Source organism: Ursus maritimus, unplaced genomic scaffold, assembly GCF_017311325.1.
Source record: "Ursus maritimus isolate PB19 unplaced genomic scaffold, ASM1731132v1 scaffold_3, whole genome shotgun sequence".
Lineage (NCBI taxonomy): Eukaryota > Metazoa > Chordata > Mammalia > Carnivora > Ursidae > Ursus > Ursus maritimus.
The window spans coordinates 6,627,332-6,645,852 of record NW_024425563.1 but is presented as its reverse complement, the minus strand read 5'-3'; the positions used below and the strand labels follow the sequence as shown (position 1 = coordinate 6,645,852).

The 18,521-nt window shown below is 54.8% G+C and overlaps 2 protein-coding genes across 2 annotated transcripts; both read left to right on the top strand.

Annotated features, from left to right (window-relative positions):
* The first annotated feature begins 5,855 nt into the window (after positions 1-5,855).
* On the top strand, positions 5,856-11,385 carry LOC121105786 (zinc finger protein 862-like). The gene is made up of 2 exons (XM_040643844.1): positions 5,856-6,709; positions 8,289-11,385. The coding sequence occupies exons 1-2, from the start codon at positions 5,869-5,871 to the stop codon at positions 8,462-8,464; spliced, it is 1,017 nt and encodes a 338-aa protein (XP_040499778.1). The 5' UTR covers positions 5,856-5,868; the 3' UTR covers positions 8,465-11,385.
* A 122-nt stretch (positions 11,386-11,507) lies between these two features.
* On the top strand, positions 11,508-17,843 carry ATP6V0E2 (ATPase H+ transporting V0 subunit e2). The gene is made up of 4 exons (XM_040643846.1): positions 11,508-11,722; positions 13,120-13,167; positions 15,410-15,524; positions 16,131-17,843. The coding sequence occupies exons 1-3, from the start codon at positions 11,529-11,531 to the stop codon at positions 15,501-15,503; spliced, it is 336 nt and encodes a 111-aa protein (XP_040499780.1). The 5' UTR covers positions 11,508-11,528; the 3' UTR covers positions 15,504-15,524; positions 16,131-17,843.
* The last annotated feature ends 678 nt before the right edge of the window (positions 17,844-18,521 follow it).

Genomic DNA, 18,521 nt, shown 5'->3' with positions numbered 1-18,521 from the left:
GGCTTCTCTTTCCCTCAGGGTCCATGTTTGGACCACAGAAAACATATCCTTTGGTCCGACAGACCCTGGGAATGTAGGCTGTTTCCAACATGGCCACCATGAAGGAGCCCATCAGTCAGATTCTGCCTTTAGTCTTCTGCAGGCCTGGATTCATGAGGAGCCCCAAAGCCCAGGGGTAAAGGTCAGGATATCATTCCCATTAGGCTTAAGGTCCCAGGAGAGCAGCCCATGCCACCGCTTCCATAGTGTGGGGGTGCTCACAATACACTTGACATCTCTTTCCAGAAACTTCTCTCATATCCAGCTTCCTGACCTCTTCACTCCCAGTGCTCCGACTCCTTTGTGTTGAGAGCTAGGGTCACAGCCCCGTGTTTTGGCCACCCTCATTTCCAAGGCGGGCCTTGGTGGTCTAGCTTTGGGATGGGGGACAGTTGGCTCCTATCTTTTTGGACCTTGAGCCGAAACAGGCAGGCAGACTCACTTTAATTTCCTGTTGCATATGTTTATTGCTGTTCCTGATTTGTTGATTTTACATTGATATTCTTTCTTGATTCCTACCATGGAAGATGAAGATCCAGCCTTCTTCCGTCACCCTGGGCCCCCACTCTGTCCCTCCACCCTCTCAGAACTAGTACATCACACTTTCTTGATTAATTCAGTGTAGATTGTTTGCCTAATTATGGTTACGTATTACTTATTTCTGATCAAAGTGACATATTATGATGATTTTCCTTTTGTTGCAGGATGTTCCCCCCCCGAACTGAAATATTTTCTTATTATTTTGCTAGTTTTCTGTCCTCTCAACAATTCTTTTCCAACTCTTCTGAGGAATTATAAAACTCCTCTGAAGAGTCTTTTCCCCGTGGTCAGGCATCCCGTGACGGATCAATTTCACTCTTTTCTGGGGACGTCCATTATCAGGCCTTTCTGCTCTGTCTAAGCTGGTTATTCTTTAGGCCTGCACAGCTGTGGTCTCATGCTTTCCTTTGTCCCACTCCCGTTCCCTGGCTCTATGTCTTCTTCCAGGTTTATATCTTCATTTCGTTGGAGCTCATCTTCCAGTAACTTCCTAAGAAATGGTGCATGGGAGGACATGCCTTATTCTGCCCTTGCAATTGGAAGCCTGGTTGGACAGAGAGTTCTAGGTTGGAAATCATTTTCCTCAGTATTTTGAAAGCATTACCTTTAGGTTTTACTGGTGCTGAGGAGAAGTCTAAATGCTTTTTTATAACTAAATCTTTGAATACAGCCTATTTTTTCTACTCTGAAAGGCTTTAAGATCTAAGTCCAGTGTTCTGAAGTGTTTAATATCAGTGATTTTTCACTTCTTGTCCTGGGCGTCTGGTGCTTCCCTTCCATTTGAAAACTCAAGTTTTCCAGTTTGGGGAAGTGTTCTTGTACAATTTTTCGTATCGATTTTTCTTTCTTCAAGAAAGTCCCATTTGTTAGATATTGGATTTCCTCAGTTGAACTTCTGGTTCTATTTAATTTTTTTTCTTCTCTATTTTCTGCTTCTGTCTTTTTCATTCTACTTTCTTGGAGATTTTCTCAAGTTTCTTTTCTTTTAAAGATTTTATTTATTTATTTGACAGAGAGAGAGCCCGCGAGAGAGGGAACACAGGCAGAGGGAGTGGGAGAGGAAGAAGCAGGCTCATAGCGGAGGAGCCTGATGTGGGGCTTGATCCCAGGACTCTGGGATCATGCCCTGAGCCGAAGGCAGATGCTTAATGACTGCGCCACCCAGGCTCCCCTCAAGTTTATTTTCTTGAATGTTTTAATTTCTTCTATCATATTTTAAAAGATTTTATTTATTTGAGAGAAAGAGAGAGCACACTGGGGAAGGAGCAGAGGGAGAGGAAGAGGGAGATAATCTCTAGCAGACTCTGTGCTGAGCACAGAGCCCCACATAGGACTTGATCCCATGACCCCGAGATCACAACCTGAGCCAAAAAAAAAAAGTCGGAAGCCTAACCGACTGAGCCACCCAGGCGCCACTCTTCTATCTTATTTTTAATCTCAAAGCCCCTGTTGGTCCTTTTGCAGATGACTCTCACGACTTTTCTCTCTGGGAACACGAATTCTGGTGTTTTTGAGTTCTGCTTTGTTCCCTGCAGTTTCTGTAGTTCCTCCGATCCCTTTCCCTACTGGTTTCATGTCAGAGGCTTGTCTTCATTCAGGTTTAAGAGTAAAGCCTTGAGAAACCTGGCTGGCAGCTCTGCGTGGTGCCTGGGGCTCATCACGGAGTAGCTTTCTCCGCCGGTCTCGCTGAAGAGCCTGCAGAAGTCAGTGTCTCGTGGGCCTTTGGGGCAGGAGAGGATGGGAAGGGGCAATTCTGTTTCTCCAAAGGAGTCTTGCCCCAGCGGCCGAGCCTGTGTCCTTGGAGTTGAGTAGCGCACCTTTCAGAACACAGACTTTCTTCATCACTGCAGCCCTTCTTCCTCTTCCACTCTCCCCACTCTCCCCGGGTCCGGAACATTCCTGGTTCAGTTTTTCTGAGAACTAAATCTCCATTCTCCTCCTCGGGTGAGGGTGGGTCAGGGTTGCAGGTTCTCAGGTTTCCTGGAGTAGGTGGGAGGCCCCAGGCTCCCTGCAGACTGGGCGCCCGCCCTTTCCCGCCTGTTCCTTACCCACCACCTTCTGCCACTCCTGGCGCTTCCAGTCCCAGAGTCTTTGGGGGATTCTGCAATCGGACTCGCTTCTTTCTCCTCGCTGCCCCCTTTGCCAGCATTTGCTGTTCAGCTCTGTTCGTTCTCTTTTATCTCCTTTCCTTCTTCCAAAAATGTATTAACGTTTCTTTGTATTATTATTATTATTCCTTGGCCCTCATCTTAGAGATGTTTGAAGAAGGGTATGTGTTCAGTCTACCACAGCTTAACAATTATTTAATTATATTTGTATTAGTGGTAAATACATGGATGCACACACACATATAACAAATATAAATATATACATGGATTCAAGTGATCCAAAAGACGCAGGGCGGCAATAATGACCATGGCCCAGAAGCACCCACGGTTAGCTGCTCCGTATCCTCCCACGGAAGGTTCATGCGCACGGTCACACGCTTACCAACGAATATAAGTAGACATTGATGGATTTTATTTTATTTTATTTATTTTATTATTTTATTTTTTGGATTTTATTTTAAATCAAGAAAGCAATTTCTTTTCATACCCCTGTGAATATTCATATCTTAAATAAAGGGCAGTGCTTAACCCAAAGGCATGAATCTCTTCTAGTCGGACTGAAGGTTCCACGGCAGGTGGTGGACATTTTTAAGGGGCCTTTCAAGTCTCGTGTGGCTCTCTTCGTCATCCCTGCCCTCTCCTCCTGTTGCACCCCGTGTCCCCCCCATGTCCACCTCCCTCCAGACACACTCAGCTGACTCCTGGCTCCCGTGGCTGGCCTGCAGAGCTAAGGACGTTATTTATTCTGGCTAAGGGGTGCACCTGAATCTGACTGCCTTTTGGGTTTTAGGAGTAGACTGGCACACAAGATGGGAATATTTTCATCATGGCCCTGGCTGAATAGACTTTATGAAGAGATAGAGGCTGAACTGAACATTTCCGTTTCCACGAATAGCTTCGGGCGGGCTATCTGACTTGATGGTCCATAGCAGTGACCCCAGTGTGACTCTCCGTCCCTGCAACAGGGCCTGCTGCTGCCAAGCCAGACTTGATCTCAAAACTGGAACGTCGAGCTGCACCCTGGATTAAGGACCCAAACGGGCCGAAGTGGGGGAAAGGTCGTCCTCCAGGTGAGTCTTGGCCTACTGAGTTTTGAAGGGCACATGCCGTCGCCCTGTGGCCGTGGCAAGTCATCCAGTGTCCACTCGGCCATCCCGGTGCTGCTCCTGTTGTGACCCGGGCCTTGTATCAGGCTCTGCTGGACAAAGAGGAATAAGAAACTAACTCTGCCCTCTGAGTGTCAAATAGGGAAACAGGGACAGTATGGGCAAAAGGAGGCCCTTTGATGAGCAGAAGTGCTAATGGGACCTGTGGCAGAGCTGACAGGGGAGGCGTGGGAGGCCCTGGTTGTGAGGAGCTGTGTGACCCGTGGGCCTGTGAGCCGCCCTTCTTCCCTCCTCTTCCGGTTTCCAGTGGCAGCACCACTGGTCTGTGAGAGCTTGCTGTTTTGTGTATCTCAGTCACGGGCTTACTGGCTGGTAGCTGCAGTGTAGACTGCTCTACCTCCCTTCTTTCCAAGGCTCAGAAGAAGACTTACAGATGTTTAGCCTCATTTCTTTGTGCTGCCTCAAAAGAGGATTAAAGTCACCTGTTTATCTAATAGCATTTATGGCCAAGGTGGCTAATTAAGCTTATTAGCAGCTGATGTCACATGATCCCAGGGTAGCTGTGTGGATAGAGACGGGGAGCCCGCAAGGATTAGCACACACCTCTTCGGGAGCAAGCTAACTTACATAGATAATAACGGGAAAGGGTTTAAAGAGAAATCACTAATGATCTCTAGAAAGGTGGGCCACATTCAACTCCGCTTTGCATAAGGGATACTCAGTAAATTGGGATGTCTTAACTGATGGGCGACTGCAGAGTTCTGGGCAGCAAAACCAAGCTCATTTTTATTTGTTCCAAAGGGAAGGAGAAGATGGTGGCTATAAGAGAGTCAGACACACAAGCCTTGGCTATGGGATCTGCAGTGCTTCCAGATCCTTCTACAGAGACCTGTAGCTCCTACTGTAATTCCAGCCTCTGTGAAGTCAAAGTAGATGGCCCTGGGAAAATCAAGAGGACTTACAGACCCCGTTCCATTCAGAGGTCATGGTTCGGGCAGTTCCCATGGTTAGTAATTGACCCAAAGGAGACCAAGCTCTTCTGCTCAGCTTGCAAAGAAAGACCGAGTCTCCACGACAAATCGTCCCGGTTAGTGCGAGGTTACACGGGGCCTTTTAAAGTGGAGACTTTAAAGTACCACGAGGTCAGCAAAGCACACAAGCTGTGTGTCAACACTGTTGAGATCAAGGAAGACGCCCCTCCAGCTGCCCTGGTCCCAGAGATCTCCAGCGACCTGATGGCAAACATGGAGCACTTCTTCAACGCCGCCTACTCCATCGCGTACCACTCGAGGCCTCTGAATGACTTTGAGAAGATCCTGCAACTCCTCCAAAGCACCGGGACCATGATTTTGGGCAAGTACCGCAATCGCACCGCATGCACTCAGTTCATCAAGTACATCTCAGAGACTCTGAAGAAGGAGATCCTCGAGGATGTCCGGAGCTCCCCCTGTGTGAGCGTGCTGCTGGACAGCTCCACGGACGCCTCGGGCCAGTCGTGTGTGGGGATCTACCTCCGCTACTTCAAGGGCACGGAGGTGAAAGAGTCGTACATCACTTTGGCCCCTCTCTACAGTGAGACGGTCGATGGCTACTTTGAGACCATCGTCTCTGCGCTGGATGAACTGGACATCCCCTTCCGGAAGCCCGGCTGGGTGGTGGGCCTGGGAACCGATGGCTCCGCCATGCTGAGCTGCAGAGGAGGCCTTGTGGAAAAGTTCCAAGAGGTCATCCCCCGGCTGCTGCCCGTCCACTGTGTCGCCCACCGGCTGCACCTGGCTGTGGTAGACGCGTGTGGGGGTATCGATCTGGTGAAGAAGTGTGACCGGCACATTCGAACGGTCTTCAAGTTTTATCAGTCCTCCAACAAGAGGCTGAATGAGCTGCAGGAAGGTGCGGCTCCCCTGGAGCAGGAGATCATCCGCCTCAAGGACCTGAACGCCGTCAGGTGGGTGGCCAGCAAGAGGCGCACGCTGAACGCGCTCCTGGTGAGCTGGCCGGGCCTGGCTCGGCACCTCCAGGGCGTGGCGGAAGCGGGCGGCCAGACCGGGCACCGGGCCAGAGGCGTGCTGAAGCTGATGAAGAGCTTCCACTTCGTCAAGTTCTGCCACTTCCTGTTGGACTTCCTGAGCATCTACAGGCCTCTGTCCGAGGTGTGCCAGAAGGAGATCGCGCTGATCACAGAGGTGAACGCCACGCTGGGACGGGCCTACGGAGCCCTGGAGACCCTCCGTCACCAGGCGGGGCCCAAAGAGGAGGAGTTCAACGCCGGCTTCCGGGATGGGCGGCTGCACGGCATCTGCCTGGACAGAGTGGAGCTGGCGGAGCAGCGCTTCCGGGCCGACCGGGAAAGGATGATCCTGACGGGCATCGAGTACCTCCGGCAGCGGTTTGACTCGGCCCGGCCCCCGCAGCTCAAGAACATGGAGGTGTTTGACACCGTGGCCTGGCCCAGTGGGATTGAACTGGCCAGCTTTGGGAACGAGGATATCCTTGCCCTCGCCAGATACTTTGCGCTCTCGCTCCCCGCAGGCTACAGCGAGGCCGCGCTCCTGGAGGAGTGGCTGGGCCTGAAAGCCGTCGGCAGGAACCTCCCGTTCTCCATGCTGTGTAAGAACACCCTGGCCCAGCACTACCGCTTCCCCCTGCTTAGCAGGCTCATGGCGGTGGTGGTCTGTGTGCCCGTCTCCACCTCCTGCTGTGAGCGGGGCTTCAGTGCCATGAACCGGATCAGGACCGAGGAGAGGACCAAGCTCTCCAACGAGGTGATCAACATGCTCCTGATGACAGCGGTGAACGGGGTGGCGGTCACGGAGTACGACCCCCAGCCTGCCATCCAGCACTGGTACCTGACCTCCTCAGGCCGGCGGTTCAGCCACGTCCACGCGTGCGCCCCAGTGCCGCCCTGCTCCCAGGCCCGTAAGTACACGAGACGGAGTCCCCAGGCATGGGACAGCAGAGGAAAACAGTCTTCTCTTCCCAATCGCATGCTGACCTTGGGGTCTGGGAGAGTCTGGCGATGGCAGCCATCACCAGAGTCTTGGTCTCGGGTATCCCCAGTGGGTGCTCGAGATGTGACGCGTACCCTCAAGGAGCTTCTGATCCAGCGAGGGAGGCAGGACACACACACGCACGCACACGCACACGGGCACACACACACACAGTGCAGGCAGTGGGGCATAGTGCTAGGAGCACGAATTTTCGGAGCCAGTCTGCCCAGGCTTAAATTCTGGCTCTGCTGACTAGTGTGTGATATTGGGCCAGTTCATCTCATTGTGCTTTGGTTTTTCTGTGGCAAAGGGCACAGCATCTGGCACGTGATGCCAGTGGCACTCCGTAAAGGTCCAGCCCACGGCTAGAAGTAACCAGAGCACAGGACAAGCTAGGGCAGGGACAGCACATTCTCCGTGGGCCTGGGTAGACTTTTTCGGGAGGGAAGAGGTCAGTGCAGGTCAGAGGGGCCACGTAGAAGGTACTAGGTGGAGGAGAGGCTTGGGGCATGCCGGGTGGGGAGGCATCTGTGAGGAGCACAGCCTCACAGTCCCCTCGGAGCGCTGGGCTGGAGGGGAAGTTAGGTTACGTGGCAGGTGAGTTACTGAGTCTTCGGCAAGACATTTTCCTTTTTTCAAGTAGTCACCGAAAACCAAAGAGGTTCTCCAGGCTGATCACGCTGTACTTCCCAGTGACAGCAGTGAAGTTTCTTCCTTGACACCTTCAAATTGCTGGTCTCCTTCCAGTGCCTGTGCTTTCATGGGTGACCTGCCGCCAGGGCTGTGCTCAGCAGTGGCCTGGGCCTCAGGATTGACAGAGGCTCCATAGGAAGCAGGGCGGCCCCGGACCCATTGCTGGGCGGAGGGGGTGGGGGGGATCGAACTGGAGAGGAGTGACGGGGAGGCCGAGGTGGGGAGCCAGGCGGTGCATCCTTCACCCATGCATTTGCTGTGGGAGCTGCTCCCCACGTCCGGCCCTGTGAGGGTGAGGGAGAAAGAGGCTCTCAGGTGTGTTCTCATTGGGGCAGTGGGGCTGGTATGTCTGAAGCAACGAGAGGACACCACCCGATTTGCTATGATAAGGCCGTCCTTCCCAGGCAGGGTTGTCAATGTCTGCACTGTCGTCACTGAGGGCCGGATCATTCCTCGTTGGGAGGCCTGGCCTGTGTGTCGTAGGGTCTTCAACATCCTTGACCTGTACCCCTTACATACTCACTGGGTCCCCCTAGCACTCACCCAGCTGTAGCGATCGTAAGTGTCTCTAGGTATTGCCCCCTGTCCCCTGGAGGGCAGAGTCGCCCCAGGTGAGACCCGCGCCCCAGGGTGAGAGAAGACCAGAGCAGGACTAGATCCGGCCTGCCGAGAGCAGCCCTCGGCCCGTCTCGTCTGTTCTGTGTGCCTTTTCTCACCGAGCATACCTTGGGATGCAGTTGGACATGGGAAGGGGATCATCAGCCAGTCTGTTTTCCCCTTGGTGTAATTGTGGGTTCTCTTTCCTCTCGCACAAGGAGCGGGGCTCAGGAAGGAGAAGATGGGGGCGCTCTATATGCAGGAGGCTGTGACCCAGAAGCCACCTGTTCCATCCTACAGGGAGCCAGCAGAGATCCTAAAGGACTGCATCATGGACACTCCCGACAGACTCCTGTACCCCCATACCAGCCAAGAAGCCCCCGAGCTGTCCTGATCGAGAGCTCACTAGGGATCGCCTTGAAGACCCCCCTGCTGTCCTGCCTCTTGGAATCGTGGTGACAGGCTGTTCGCAGAATCTAGACTGCCCTAGAATCTTCATCTGGGGGGACTCTCTAAGCACCAGGAAGTGGGCAGTGACAAGAGAGTTAAGCCCACCTCCCAGAGAGGCAGGGTAATCAGGAGCACAAGCCTGTTTACCAAGGCCCCTCTCTAAGCAGCGGTGACCTCACAGCACTGAGATAGGCAGACGGGGTCCTATCTCAAACTCATCTTTAAGGTGCTTCAGGAAGTGATCCTATCAGGAAAGATTTCACCCCATGTTCTGGTAGCGAGAGGACTTCTCTGCCGTGGGAGAGACTGTGGGGGGGAGGAGCTTCAAGGAGCATCCCAGTCCCCTGGGTGGTTGGGGAGCATTCCAGGGAGGCTGCCCACAGCCGCAGTGGCACGGAGGAGGCACCTGGTGAGGGACGGAGGATGACCAGGCTCTGGGGACAACTGGCCTGGCTCTGGGATCTGTCACCATGGCTCCATGGCAGACACAGGGAAGCTTCAACTCCAAACAGGAGACTCGCAGCAGAGAATTTCCCTACCTCGCCCCAGGGCCTCCCTTAGGATGAGGCCAGCAACACCCTCTGCGCAAAGCACTCAAGAGACGCCATCGTCCTGTAGCCCCGGGACGGTGGACAAGAGTCTTTCTGGGAGGGAGCCTGCTGCTTCTCACGGTAGCAGCACTTCCGTGTGGCTGCGCCAGTGCTGGACGTGAGCCCGGGTGGACTCGTCCATGCTTGCCCTGCGGAGGCTTGGGACCCAGCCCCAGCTCTGCTGCAGGCAGAGGTTCAACCATAATCCCTTCCTCTTTTCTGCGCCTCAGTTTCCCTCTCCATGACATGCAGCAGAGAATTCAAGTGCCTGCTGGCTCCTGGTCTGCCGCAGGACGGACAGCGCCTCCAGCTCCCTGAAAAACAGACCTCGGGCGGCACAGAGTGGACTTAGCTGCCTCCGGCCCTTGTTCTTGTCCCTTGCCACCTATGTCCTTACTGTGGGAAGAGGTACTCCCTAAGTGTGCCACTCTTCCCGAAGTTGCTCTGAGACCCAGCTGGGGAATCACTAGGGGTGCTTGATACCTGCCTGATCAGAGCCACGGGACTGGGCTCAGGGGTGGGCCGTTGTCCGCAGGATCCTCCAGGAACTTTGTGAGCGCACTCAAACTTGAGGACCCCCACCCCACCTTTTCTGCCTCCTAGAAGTAAAGCACTTTTCCCTCCAGGGCAGCTTTATTTTGACAGGTTCCTAGGCTGCCTATCTGGTGGGGATGATGTGGGGCCTAGGTCCCGCCTTTTTGACCCTGGGAAACGGGGAGGTTAGAGGGAAGGGCTTCTTTGCCCCCTGCCTTTTGCGTTTTAGACAGGCAGGAAGTGGTGCTGCGTCCCAGCCTCGCACCTGGGGTCCCCGCCCTGTGATGCAAGTACAAGTTGTCTGGCCCTCAGCCAGCAGTCTGTCCTCTTCCCAGTCCCGGGGGGTGGGGTATGCTGGGATCCTGTGTCCCCCTGGTTCCCGATATATCGATTCTCCCTTCCTGCCACCCACCCTTAGCACTTAGCCTTAGTGCCATCACCTTCCTGTTTGCTTTAGCTGCAGGCCAGGAATTCACTCTTCACTATCTGCCTTTTATTTAGCCTGTGGAAATGTCTCTCCCAGCCCCGGGGTCTGGGATCTGAGGTATAGCTTGCAGCTACAGCTCTGGCCACACGTGGAGGTGGGAGCCCAGGCCTCCCTTCCCCATTCACATAAGGTTCTATGGGGAGTTAGGAGTCTGCCCGAGGCTAGGTGTTGTGGGTGTGAATTGGTGGGATGGAAGAGAGAAAGACCCTTCAAAGTGGGGGTTGTCACCCCCACCCTATTCCTAGATTCCAAATTGAGGTGACTTTCTGGCATGCCCATGGCCTCTTCCATTCTTTAAGAACCCTCAGAGCATGAGGCCAGTCCCTCAAGCAGTGACGTGTGTGAGCTCCGCACACACAATTCCCTGTGCCGCTCTAGGCACGGAGGTGGAGGCCAAGTAGGGAAGCATCCAGCTTCCATATCCATGTACTGAGGAAGCCTCCAATGCCAGCTTTTGAGAAGATCAGACCCCTTGGAGGGGCGACTGAAAATGCTGTTTATTGTAGAGATTTGCACTATCTACGTTTCTCATGGGGCTCAGGCATGCTAGCTAATGACAAGAGGACTACCCACCTTTTTGTGCAGGACCCAGGGCTGACACGGTGAGCGCCCTTACCGGAGACTATTACACAGCCTGAACTCTTTGTTTTGTTTCAAGACACTTGCCACGTTTCAAATCCAGGGCCTGGAGATACCCTTGTTGGATAGCCGTCCTGTTTTTGCCTCACAAACAAGCTGAAGGGCACAGGGAATAGAAGGAGCAAGCCTTTGGCCAGAGACTTGGCTCTGTCTCCACCCTCCTTCCCTTCCTGTAATCTTCATTAGCATCTCCACGTTCTGATCCGGGCATTCCCCCCCTCCCTACACCCACCTCATAACTGCTGCCCACAGGGTCTGACGTTCTGGGTTAACCGGCATTATAACCGATGGTTTGATTCCAGTAGCCATAGAGACCAGGCGGGAGGGAGGGACCTCAGCCCCCTGTCCTCGCCAGACACCTTAGCGTAACCCACTCCAGACCTTTTGCTTCTCTCTCAAGCCCATGTGGAGTTCCTAGGGCGCTAAGTATTTGGCAAGACGGTGTGAAGATTGGCCAATTGCCTCGTGCAGGTGTCTGTCAGCCAAGGATACTCAGGGTGATTGGCAAGGGGATGTCCTCTCCTCTTCTGGTTTCAAAGATGTGCAAATGAGGTTTATAAAACCATGTTTGATTCTCAGCCTTTTGCTACCTGAATAAAGCAGAGTTTATTTCGACATATGCCTCTGTCCTGTAAGTCCCGGGGGTCAAAGCGAACTAAATCCGGCGGCTCGAAAGCCCGCCCCCGTCGGAGTGACGCGCTCGCGCCTGCGCGGGAGCGACTGTGCGCGCTCCCCCGGGCCGCCCGGTCCTGCTGCGCATGCTCGGCGCCCACTGCCCGGTCCGAACCCGCGCTCCTGAGCATCTGCAGTTCGGCCGTGCACCCCAGCCTGGGCATCCGGCCCCAGCCATGACGGCTCATTCTTTCGCCCTCCCGGTCATCATCTTCACCACGTTCTGGGGCCTCATCGGCATCGCCGGGCCCTGGTTCGTGCCGAAAGGACCCAACCGCGGGTAAGGATGGCGCGCGGGCCCGGCCTCCCTGCGGACCCCTCCCCGGGCGGCGGTCGGCGGTCGGCGGTGCAGCGAGCCTTGGGCCGAGGCAAGCCCCACGTCGCACTCCTGCTTGTCCGCACTGGCCGCGTTCATCTCGGAACAGGCAGGCGGTCGGGGCCAAAGGGCAGAGCCCGTGGTGCTTTAGAAAGGTGGCGAGCCCACTGACACCGGAGGCAGTTAAGGGTCCCCTCACCTCCAGCCAGTGAAGCCAGAGGCCATGGCCGGCGCCTAATGGGGTTTATGCACCCCTCACCAGCAGTGACCTTGAGCGAATGTTACTGCTTCAAGCCTCACTTTCTTCATAGGTAAAATGTGGATGATGCTGATACCTGCTTTTAAGGCTGCTATGAGGGTTACCCGAGATAATGCTTGTAAAACTCTTACCAGCGCACGGCGCATATTATGTATTGAATAATTTTTAGCCGGTATTGGTTTTTGAAGGACCCTTGGCAGATCTCTGCATCTGTTGCACCATTTAGCGGCGTCTGCATCATACTATCCTCTGTTACCAAGTGCTGTCTCCTCTTGATTACAAATTCCTCTGGGTGGAAGATCTTCACTATAGACCTCCACGCCCAGCACGGGACTAGCCTTCAAGGCTTAGTAATGTTCAAAGAATGGATCGGGTGTAATTTCCCTGGCACTGACTTTCAGGTGCTTTAGACCAGGGGCCCTGGGACCTGGCTTGGATTAGGTTTAGCTTTGGCTGGAGGCTGCTTGGACGTATGGGAGCGGTCTCTGTTCTTCAAGATCTGCAGGGCCGGGGTCCCACAGCATCACTTTGTGAACCATTTTTTAGTGTCTCACCTCTCCTGCAAACCCTGGTGAGTTTTGTCTAACGGAAGGCTCTCCTGCTGCATTTTAAGCTTCTGTCTCCAGTGCTCTTTGTGTGGACACTGGTAGCTAGTCCCTGCTCCCTTTATAACCACTCACACTGCCTCAGAAGTGGCTCGTGGTCTCCTTGCCTCTTGCCAGCTTCTGTTTTCCATCCCCTTCCCCAGTGAAGTTTGCATTCCAGAGACACTGCACAGTGGGTTGGTGCAGATGCAGCTGGGGGTGGGAGTGGCGCTGCATTAAGATGGGGAAAGAGTGGGTGTGGACAAGGGAGATGAAAGGAGTTCGGAACACAACTTAGATATGGGCAAGGTGGGTTTCCCCCTGAGGTGACCCTTAGAGTTTTTATCTTCCATCTTGCAATTCTCACCCTGAATAGAACTTGGCCTCCTGTGCTCATTTGGCCTCAGGAAGGCCGGCAGGCAAGGGGCCGACACCAGGAGCTCTTTCTTTGGCCCTGGCCAGGCCTCCGGAGGGTGCTGGTTCCACCCATCCTGACCTGACGCCCTCTTCCATTGCAGAGTGACCATCACCATGCTGGTAGCCACCGCGGTCTGCTGTTACCTCTTGTAAGTACTGCCTCCTGGCTCAAAATCCCCTCCTCTCCCCAGCCCTGCTCTCCCCTCCATCCCGGTGGTCACAGATTCCACTTTTGAAAGGCTGAGTCTATAAAGCCTAGGAGAGAAGGCGGTTTGAGATGGCAGAGAGAGCGATGGGCTGGAAATCGTGGACTCTGGGGTCTGCTTCCAAACGGGTCACCTGAACAGGCTTTGTCCCGTCCATGGGCTGCGGAGAAGTGAATGCAGTGGGCCAGCGCAGTCCGGGCATCAGAATCTCCTGGAGAGATCGTAAAACACAGCTTTTAGGGCCAAGCCCTAGACCCACTCGACCGCAGTTTTCAAGGGCTGCACTTAGGAGTTCATATATTTGATACGTGCTCGCAGGTGTCTGATGCGGCTGGTTTTGAACCACCAGATGGGTGGGAGTCTTCAAACTTAGGACGGGGGCCCTGGGGATATCAAAGAAGAGTTCCAGGGGATTCAAGGACCTGGACAGGGTGAGGGAGTCAATGTCCAGGTCCCAAATATCCAGATGTTCTCTTCCTAAAACTGCCATTCACCATAGCCCCTGCCCCGTTACGAAAAAAGACACCCCTCCTTCCACCCCCAGTCCTTTCACGTCACCTTGCTCCACGTTTTCATCATCCTGCCTGCCAAACCAGGGAATAAGTCCAAGTTCTGGCTTTGAGGGAAGCATCTCCCGTGAGCAGTCAAGCCACGAAGCCTATATGGCTTCCCATCCTCCTGGGTCCCATACACTCTTTTTATGGCTCACGCTTGGCATCGTTGGGGTGTTCGGAATTCGGAAGAGTCCAAATAGGACAGGTAACAGTGATGAGCTACTGATTGTTTAGAAGGTGACAGATCGTTTTAGAAGTAACTGGAATAACACTTCGATAAATAAAAGTGACTGGAATATTTCTCAAGACTGCCAAATTTTTCAAAATACATAGCATAAGGCCCACACTTAAAGAAAATGTACGCAATTGCTTTCAAATCTGGGGTGTGTTTTGTAGTTAAAACCTGCTTTATCTGATTGGATCACGAGCTATTTATTCCTATTAGCCAGTTCCCTCCTTTCACTTTATCTAATGTTAAATATTTTCTACCTCCTATTAACAACAAAAAAATAAAACTCATCAAAAACAATGATGATTCTTAGGTGTCCACTTACGTACATGGGAGTGTACGGTCTTTCAGAATTCTCCCCAGACAGAGCGTCTCTAAGGCCGGTTATGCTGTTCCTCAGTCCTTCGGGGCCTGGCAGAGTGTCCCTATCGGTCCCAGGAAGGGCCTCGAGGGGCTGGGGTTTGCTGGCTCAGAGACCAGGACAGAGCAGGTGGTGGCTGGGAACGGGCTCGGGCTGTGCGTAATTACAAACACCGAATGGACGTCTGGGCAGGGGAGGCTGGCCGCAGAGCAGGTGCAGAAAGGCAGAAAGATGGGGCAGCTTAAGAGAATGCTAGGCCTGGAAATTATGTGTACAAAACATCAGCTCGGGGATAATGTGGATGATAGGCAGGTTATGATTTCTGACAGCTTCCTGGGCGTCAGCCACGTGACGGGCTGTCGTGGGGGCACTCGGGTGCAAGAGCTGGAGCCATGGGCAGAACCAGATAGAGCACACCGGTGCCTGTGTCAGGCGTGGAAGCCGTGCTCCTCTAGGGTCTTTGGGGGCCTGCTGCCGTGGGCACACAGAGTCGTGCCAGTGGGGCCCGGCCCCCCACCCCCAAATGTGCAGCCTGCCGGCGGTCCCTGGAAAGCTCCTGTCCTGTCCCCGGCAGGCCTCAGTGGGGCTTTCTGGTCATCAGCCCTCCACAGGAGGTGGCTCCTTCATCTTGCTATTAAATGTTGGTGATTCTGACGTGCTTCTCGTCGGACCTGTGCTGTCCTGCTCCCAGGTGCGGGCTGGGGGCGGCCTAGACCAGAGATGTACTAGGGCACAGCCGGGAGTCACTGTCCGTGTGCCTCTGGAGGCCGCCTTACTTCTTCTGTCATCCCAGAGCCCAGCCCCAACTCGGGTCTCCTCAATGGACAAAACATCGAGCCAAACCAAACCTAAGCCCAAAGCCACAAGGCCCAGGCCACGCTCGTGCGCTGGCTAGGGTGTGGGTGGCTTCACGGGGCCCTTCGCTCCCAAACACGCACCCTCCACCTGCTGGCTTGGCCACGTGACCAGAGGAAGTGCGTGGGGTGCAGAGGTGGGGTCCTCCTGTGTCCTGGCTTACCCCCACTGTGCTGTCCTCGGCAGCTGGCTCATCACTATCCTGGCTCAGCTGAATCCCCTTTTCGGGCCGCAGCTGAAGAATGAGACCATCTGGTACGTGCGTTTCCTGTGGGAGTGACCGCCGCCACTTCGGCCGCAGGTACTGAGGGCCCAGGCCCTGCGGGTGGGAAAGGGCACTGCTGTGTAGGAAGAGAGCAGGCAAGGCAGTCATGAGAGTTCACGTTTGCTTTATTTTATTCTGTTTTTTATTTGAGAGACAGCACAAGCCAGGGGGGCCAGGGTTGGGAGAGGCAGAGGGAGAAGGAGAAGCAGGGAGCCCGACGTGGGGCTCGATCCCAGGGCTCTGGGATCGTGACCTGAGCCGAAGGCAGACGCTTAACTCACTGAGCCACCCAGGCGCCCCAAGAGTTCATGTTCGGATTCAGGCACTCGTTTACTTGGCAAAAAAAGAAAAAGGTGCAGAGTACCTAATACTCCTCCTGCCTGGTATCCTGTAGGGTGAGTCATGGTGGTCAGTTGGCGGGCTGCAGAGGGGTGGCCGGGGATGCAGAATCTCTTCAGAGGTAGGGGGTGTTGGGGCACAGGGGCCATGAGACGCTAACTGGACGGAGGGACAGCCGAAGTGAGCCAAGTGGCCAGGGCAGAGACAGGGACAAGGAGGTTCTCCAGGGGGGGTGTAGGAAGGGGCGGTGAGACGGGATCTCCACGGCAAGGAGCTGACCCCTTCATGGGATGTGCTTTTCAGGTGCCCCAGCTCTCCGGATGACTTTGGCTGTCCTGTCCCCGACGACCCCTCTGTCCCCACCCTCACAGCTGTATCTGGGTCCCTCCATGGCTTCCTCCCCCAGGATCTGCCTGGTGCCAGCAGCTCCTGCCTTCTCCATCCAGGGGGCGGCCCGAAGCTGAGTCAGGCTGGAGCAGAAGGTCTCCAGCCCTCAACTCCCCCTGCCCCTCCCAAGTAGACCCCAGCTGGGAGCTGACAGGGGTGGGACCTGTCTTTTACCAGTGAGGCAGCCCCAGGAAGTCTGCGTGTCCTGTGGAGAAGGGGTGTCCAGCCCGGGATGCTCCAAGCCTGGGCTGGGCTGGGCTGGGCTGGACCTGGGAGAAAGCCCCGGATGGGGAGTCCGCTGGTTCCCTTCAGCTCTGTCACTGTCCTCCTGCGCGACCCTGGGAAGCATCTCTGGCTCCTCTGAGAGACGGAGAGACCTATTAGGGTGTCACAAAGGCCTTTCCTGGGATTCTTTAATTTTCGGACACATAGAGATGGGAAATTTTTGAGAAAGTTGAAGTGAGTAATGGAAAAACACTCCCACACAAAAAGCAACATAGTGATTTGGGTCAGGATTGAAACCAATCTGTTTAGGATTCTTTACGGTTGTGAAGTCACGTCAGTGGGCTTGCTTGGAAAACCGTGTCTCCTTAGACTATCCTGTTCCACCTTCCTCCCTTGTCCTGGTCCCTCCTCTGTGAATAAGCTCCCCGCTGCCTGGGGGCTCAGTCTGAGCACTGCGGCCTGGATTCCCTCATTTGAGTGTAGTGGGCGTGGATTTCAGAGCCCCCCAACCCCATAGCAGCAGCTTGGTCGCCTGGAGTTAGGATGAGAGAGACAAGTGGGGGTGAGGTGTGGGCGCTGCTGTGGCCCACTGGGCCCATCCTAGCCCCCAAGGGCAGCACCAGACCTGTCCGCCCGGAGTGGCCTGAGCTCTGTGCTGGGACGGTGAGGGCGGAGGAGCACCAGGCCTGACGAGGCCTGGAAGGCAGAACGTGCAGGCCTCAGACCAGAGGGGACCCAGGACTCCCGCCCGAGCCCTCACTCCTCCCGGGAGAGTTGAGGTTGAGACCTCAGGCAACCCCCACCCCCACCACATTGCCTCCCTGGGGGAAGGCGCCAATCTTGAATATTTATTGAGTGTATTTATGTGATTAACATTCCATTTAGTGGGCATTACTTCAGAACAGTGGTCGATTGCGATATGTCTCACGTAGATTTCCTGGTTCTGGGCTTGGCCTGTTGCTCAGAGCTCTGACTGGGGTCTCCCTTTGACATCCCACCTCACCCACCTTTCAGACTCCCTTCCCGTCCTGCCCTCTGTGGGCCTCCTGGAGTGGGGGATGCTGAGTGTGGGTTGTACTGAAAACCTGATCCACGTCCAGTGGCTCATGAGTGGTGGCCAAGTCCTGGCTGAGGCCGAGTTTGCTGGCTGCTCCCGTATGCTCAGTGGGTGGGTGGGGGGCACCGGGCTGGACGCTTGGAGCTGCGGATCATGGACACTGCAAACGACATTCTCCTGAGACCTGAAGGAGAAGACACGGCATCCCTGATTCTGCCCAGAAACAGTCCTGGCAGAGGGAAGACTCAGGATGGTTCAAGTGGAACTCTGACCACCACTCATCTGTACCCCAGATACAGCACACAGCTCCTGAGGCTGAATAATAAAGCAGGTCCCCCAGATCTCCAGAGCGTGTCCTGCCTCGTTCCTAAATGCCTGAGTGCACCATCTGCCTGTTCCCCGGCCCCTGGGCAGTGACCAGCCTCCTGCAGGACGCTGGCATTCCAGGGCCAGGGAGCGTGGTTCCCGGGTGGAAGTGTAAGAGGATTCTGGGGGCAGGGAGAGGCACTGGGACAAATGAGGGACCAGACCATCACAGGCCTGGACACTGGCTAAAGAGCTTGCATCGATCCGAAGGGCAATGCAAAACCACAAAAGCAGAGTGACGTGACCCTATTTGATTTCTGGAATGATTTCTATAGGACAGGAGCCTGTCGATAGGGCACCGGAGGACAGTGGTGGTGAGGACGGAGGCGAGTGGGCAGATGGCAGGTCTGGTTAGGGCTGAAGGTGACCGGCCTGTGGGCTGCGGGAGAGGGAGACGTGGGTGTGGGTGCAGACTGCTCTGGCTGGGGGACCCAGTAGTGAGCAATAGATCAGGAAGTCCCTGGTCCTGGTGGCTGGCTGGGCTCCGTGAGGGGCCACAGAGGAGCAGGTTTCAGAGGGGAAATGGTGGCCTGCAGTTTCTTTGTCTCCTGGTGCATCTGGTGTGTCCAGGGCATCCGTGTGGAGATGTCCAGTGAGTGGTTAGGTAAGGGGTTTGGAAAGTTGAGGGTCTTTAGCATAAAATAATGGATGGTCCCTGA

Bases quoted from the DNA above. Each gene is read 5' to 3' on its own strand.
- LOC121105786 (XM_040643844.1), top strand. From the start codon at position 5,869: ATGAAGAGCTTCCACTTCGTCAAGTTCTGCCACTTCCTGTTGGACTTC. The intron at 6,710-8,288 runs GTAAGTACACGA...CTCTCGCACAAG, and splicing joins GCCGCCCTGCTCCCAGGCCC to GAGCGGGGCTCAGGAAGGAG.
- ATP6V0E2 (XM_040643846.1), top strand. From the start codon at position 11,529: ATGCTCGGCGCCCACTGCCCGGTCCGAACCCGCGCTCCTGAGCATCTG. The intron at 11,723-13,119 runs GTAAGGATGGCG...CTTCCATTGCAG, and splicing joins CCGAAAGGACCCAACCGCGG to AGTGACCATCACCATGCTGG. The intron at 13,168-15,409 runs GTAAGTACTGCC...TGTCCTCGGCAG, and splicing joins GCGGTCTGCTGTTACCTCTT to CTGGCTCATCACTATCCTGG.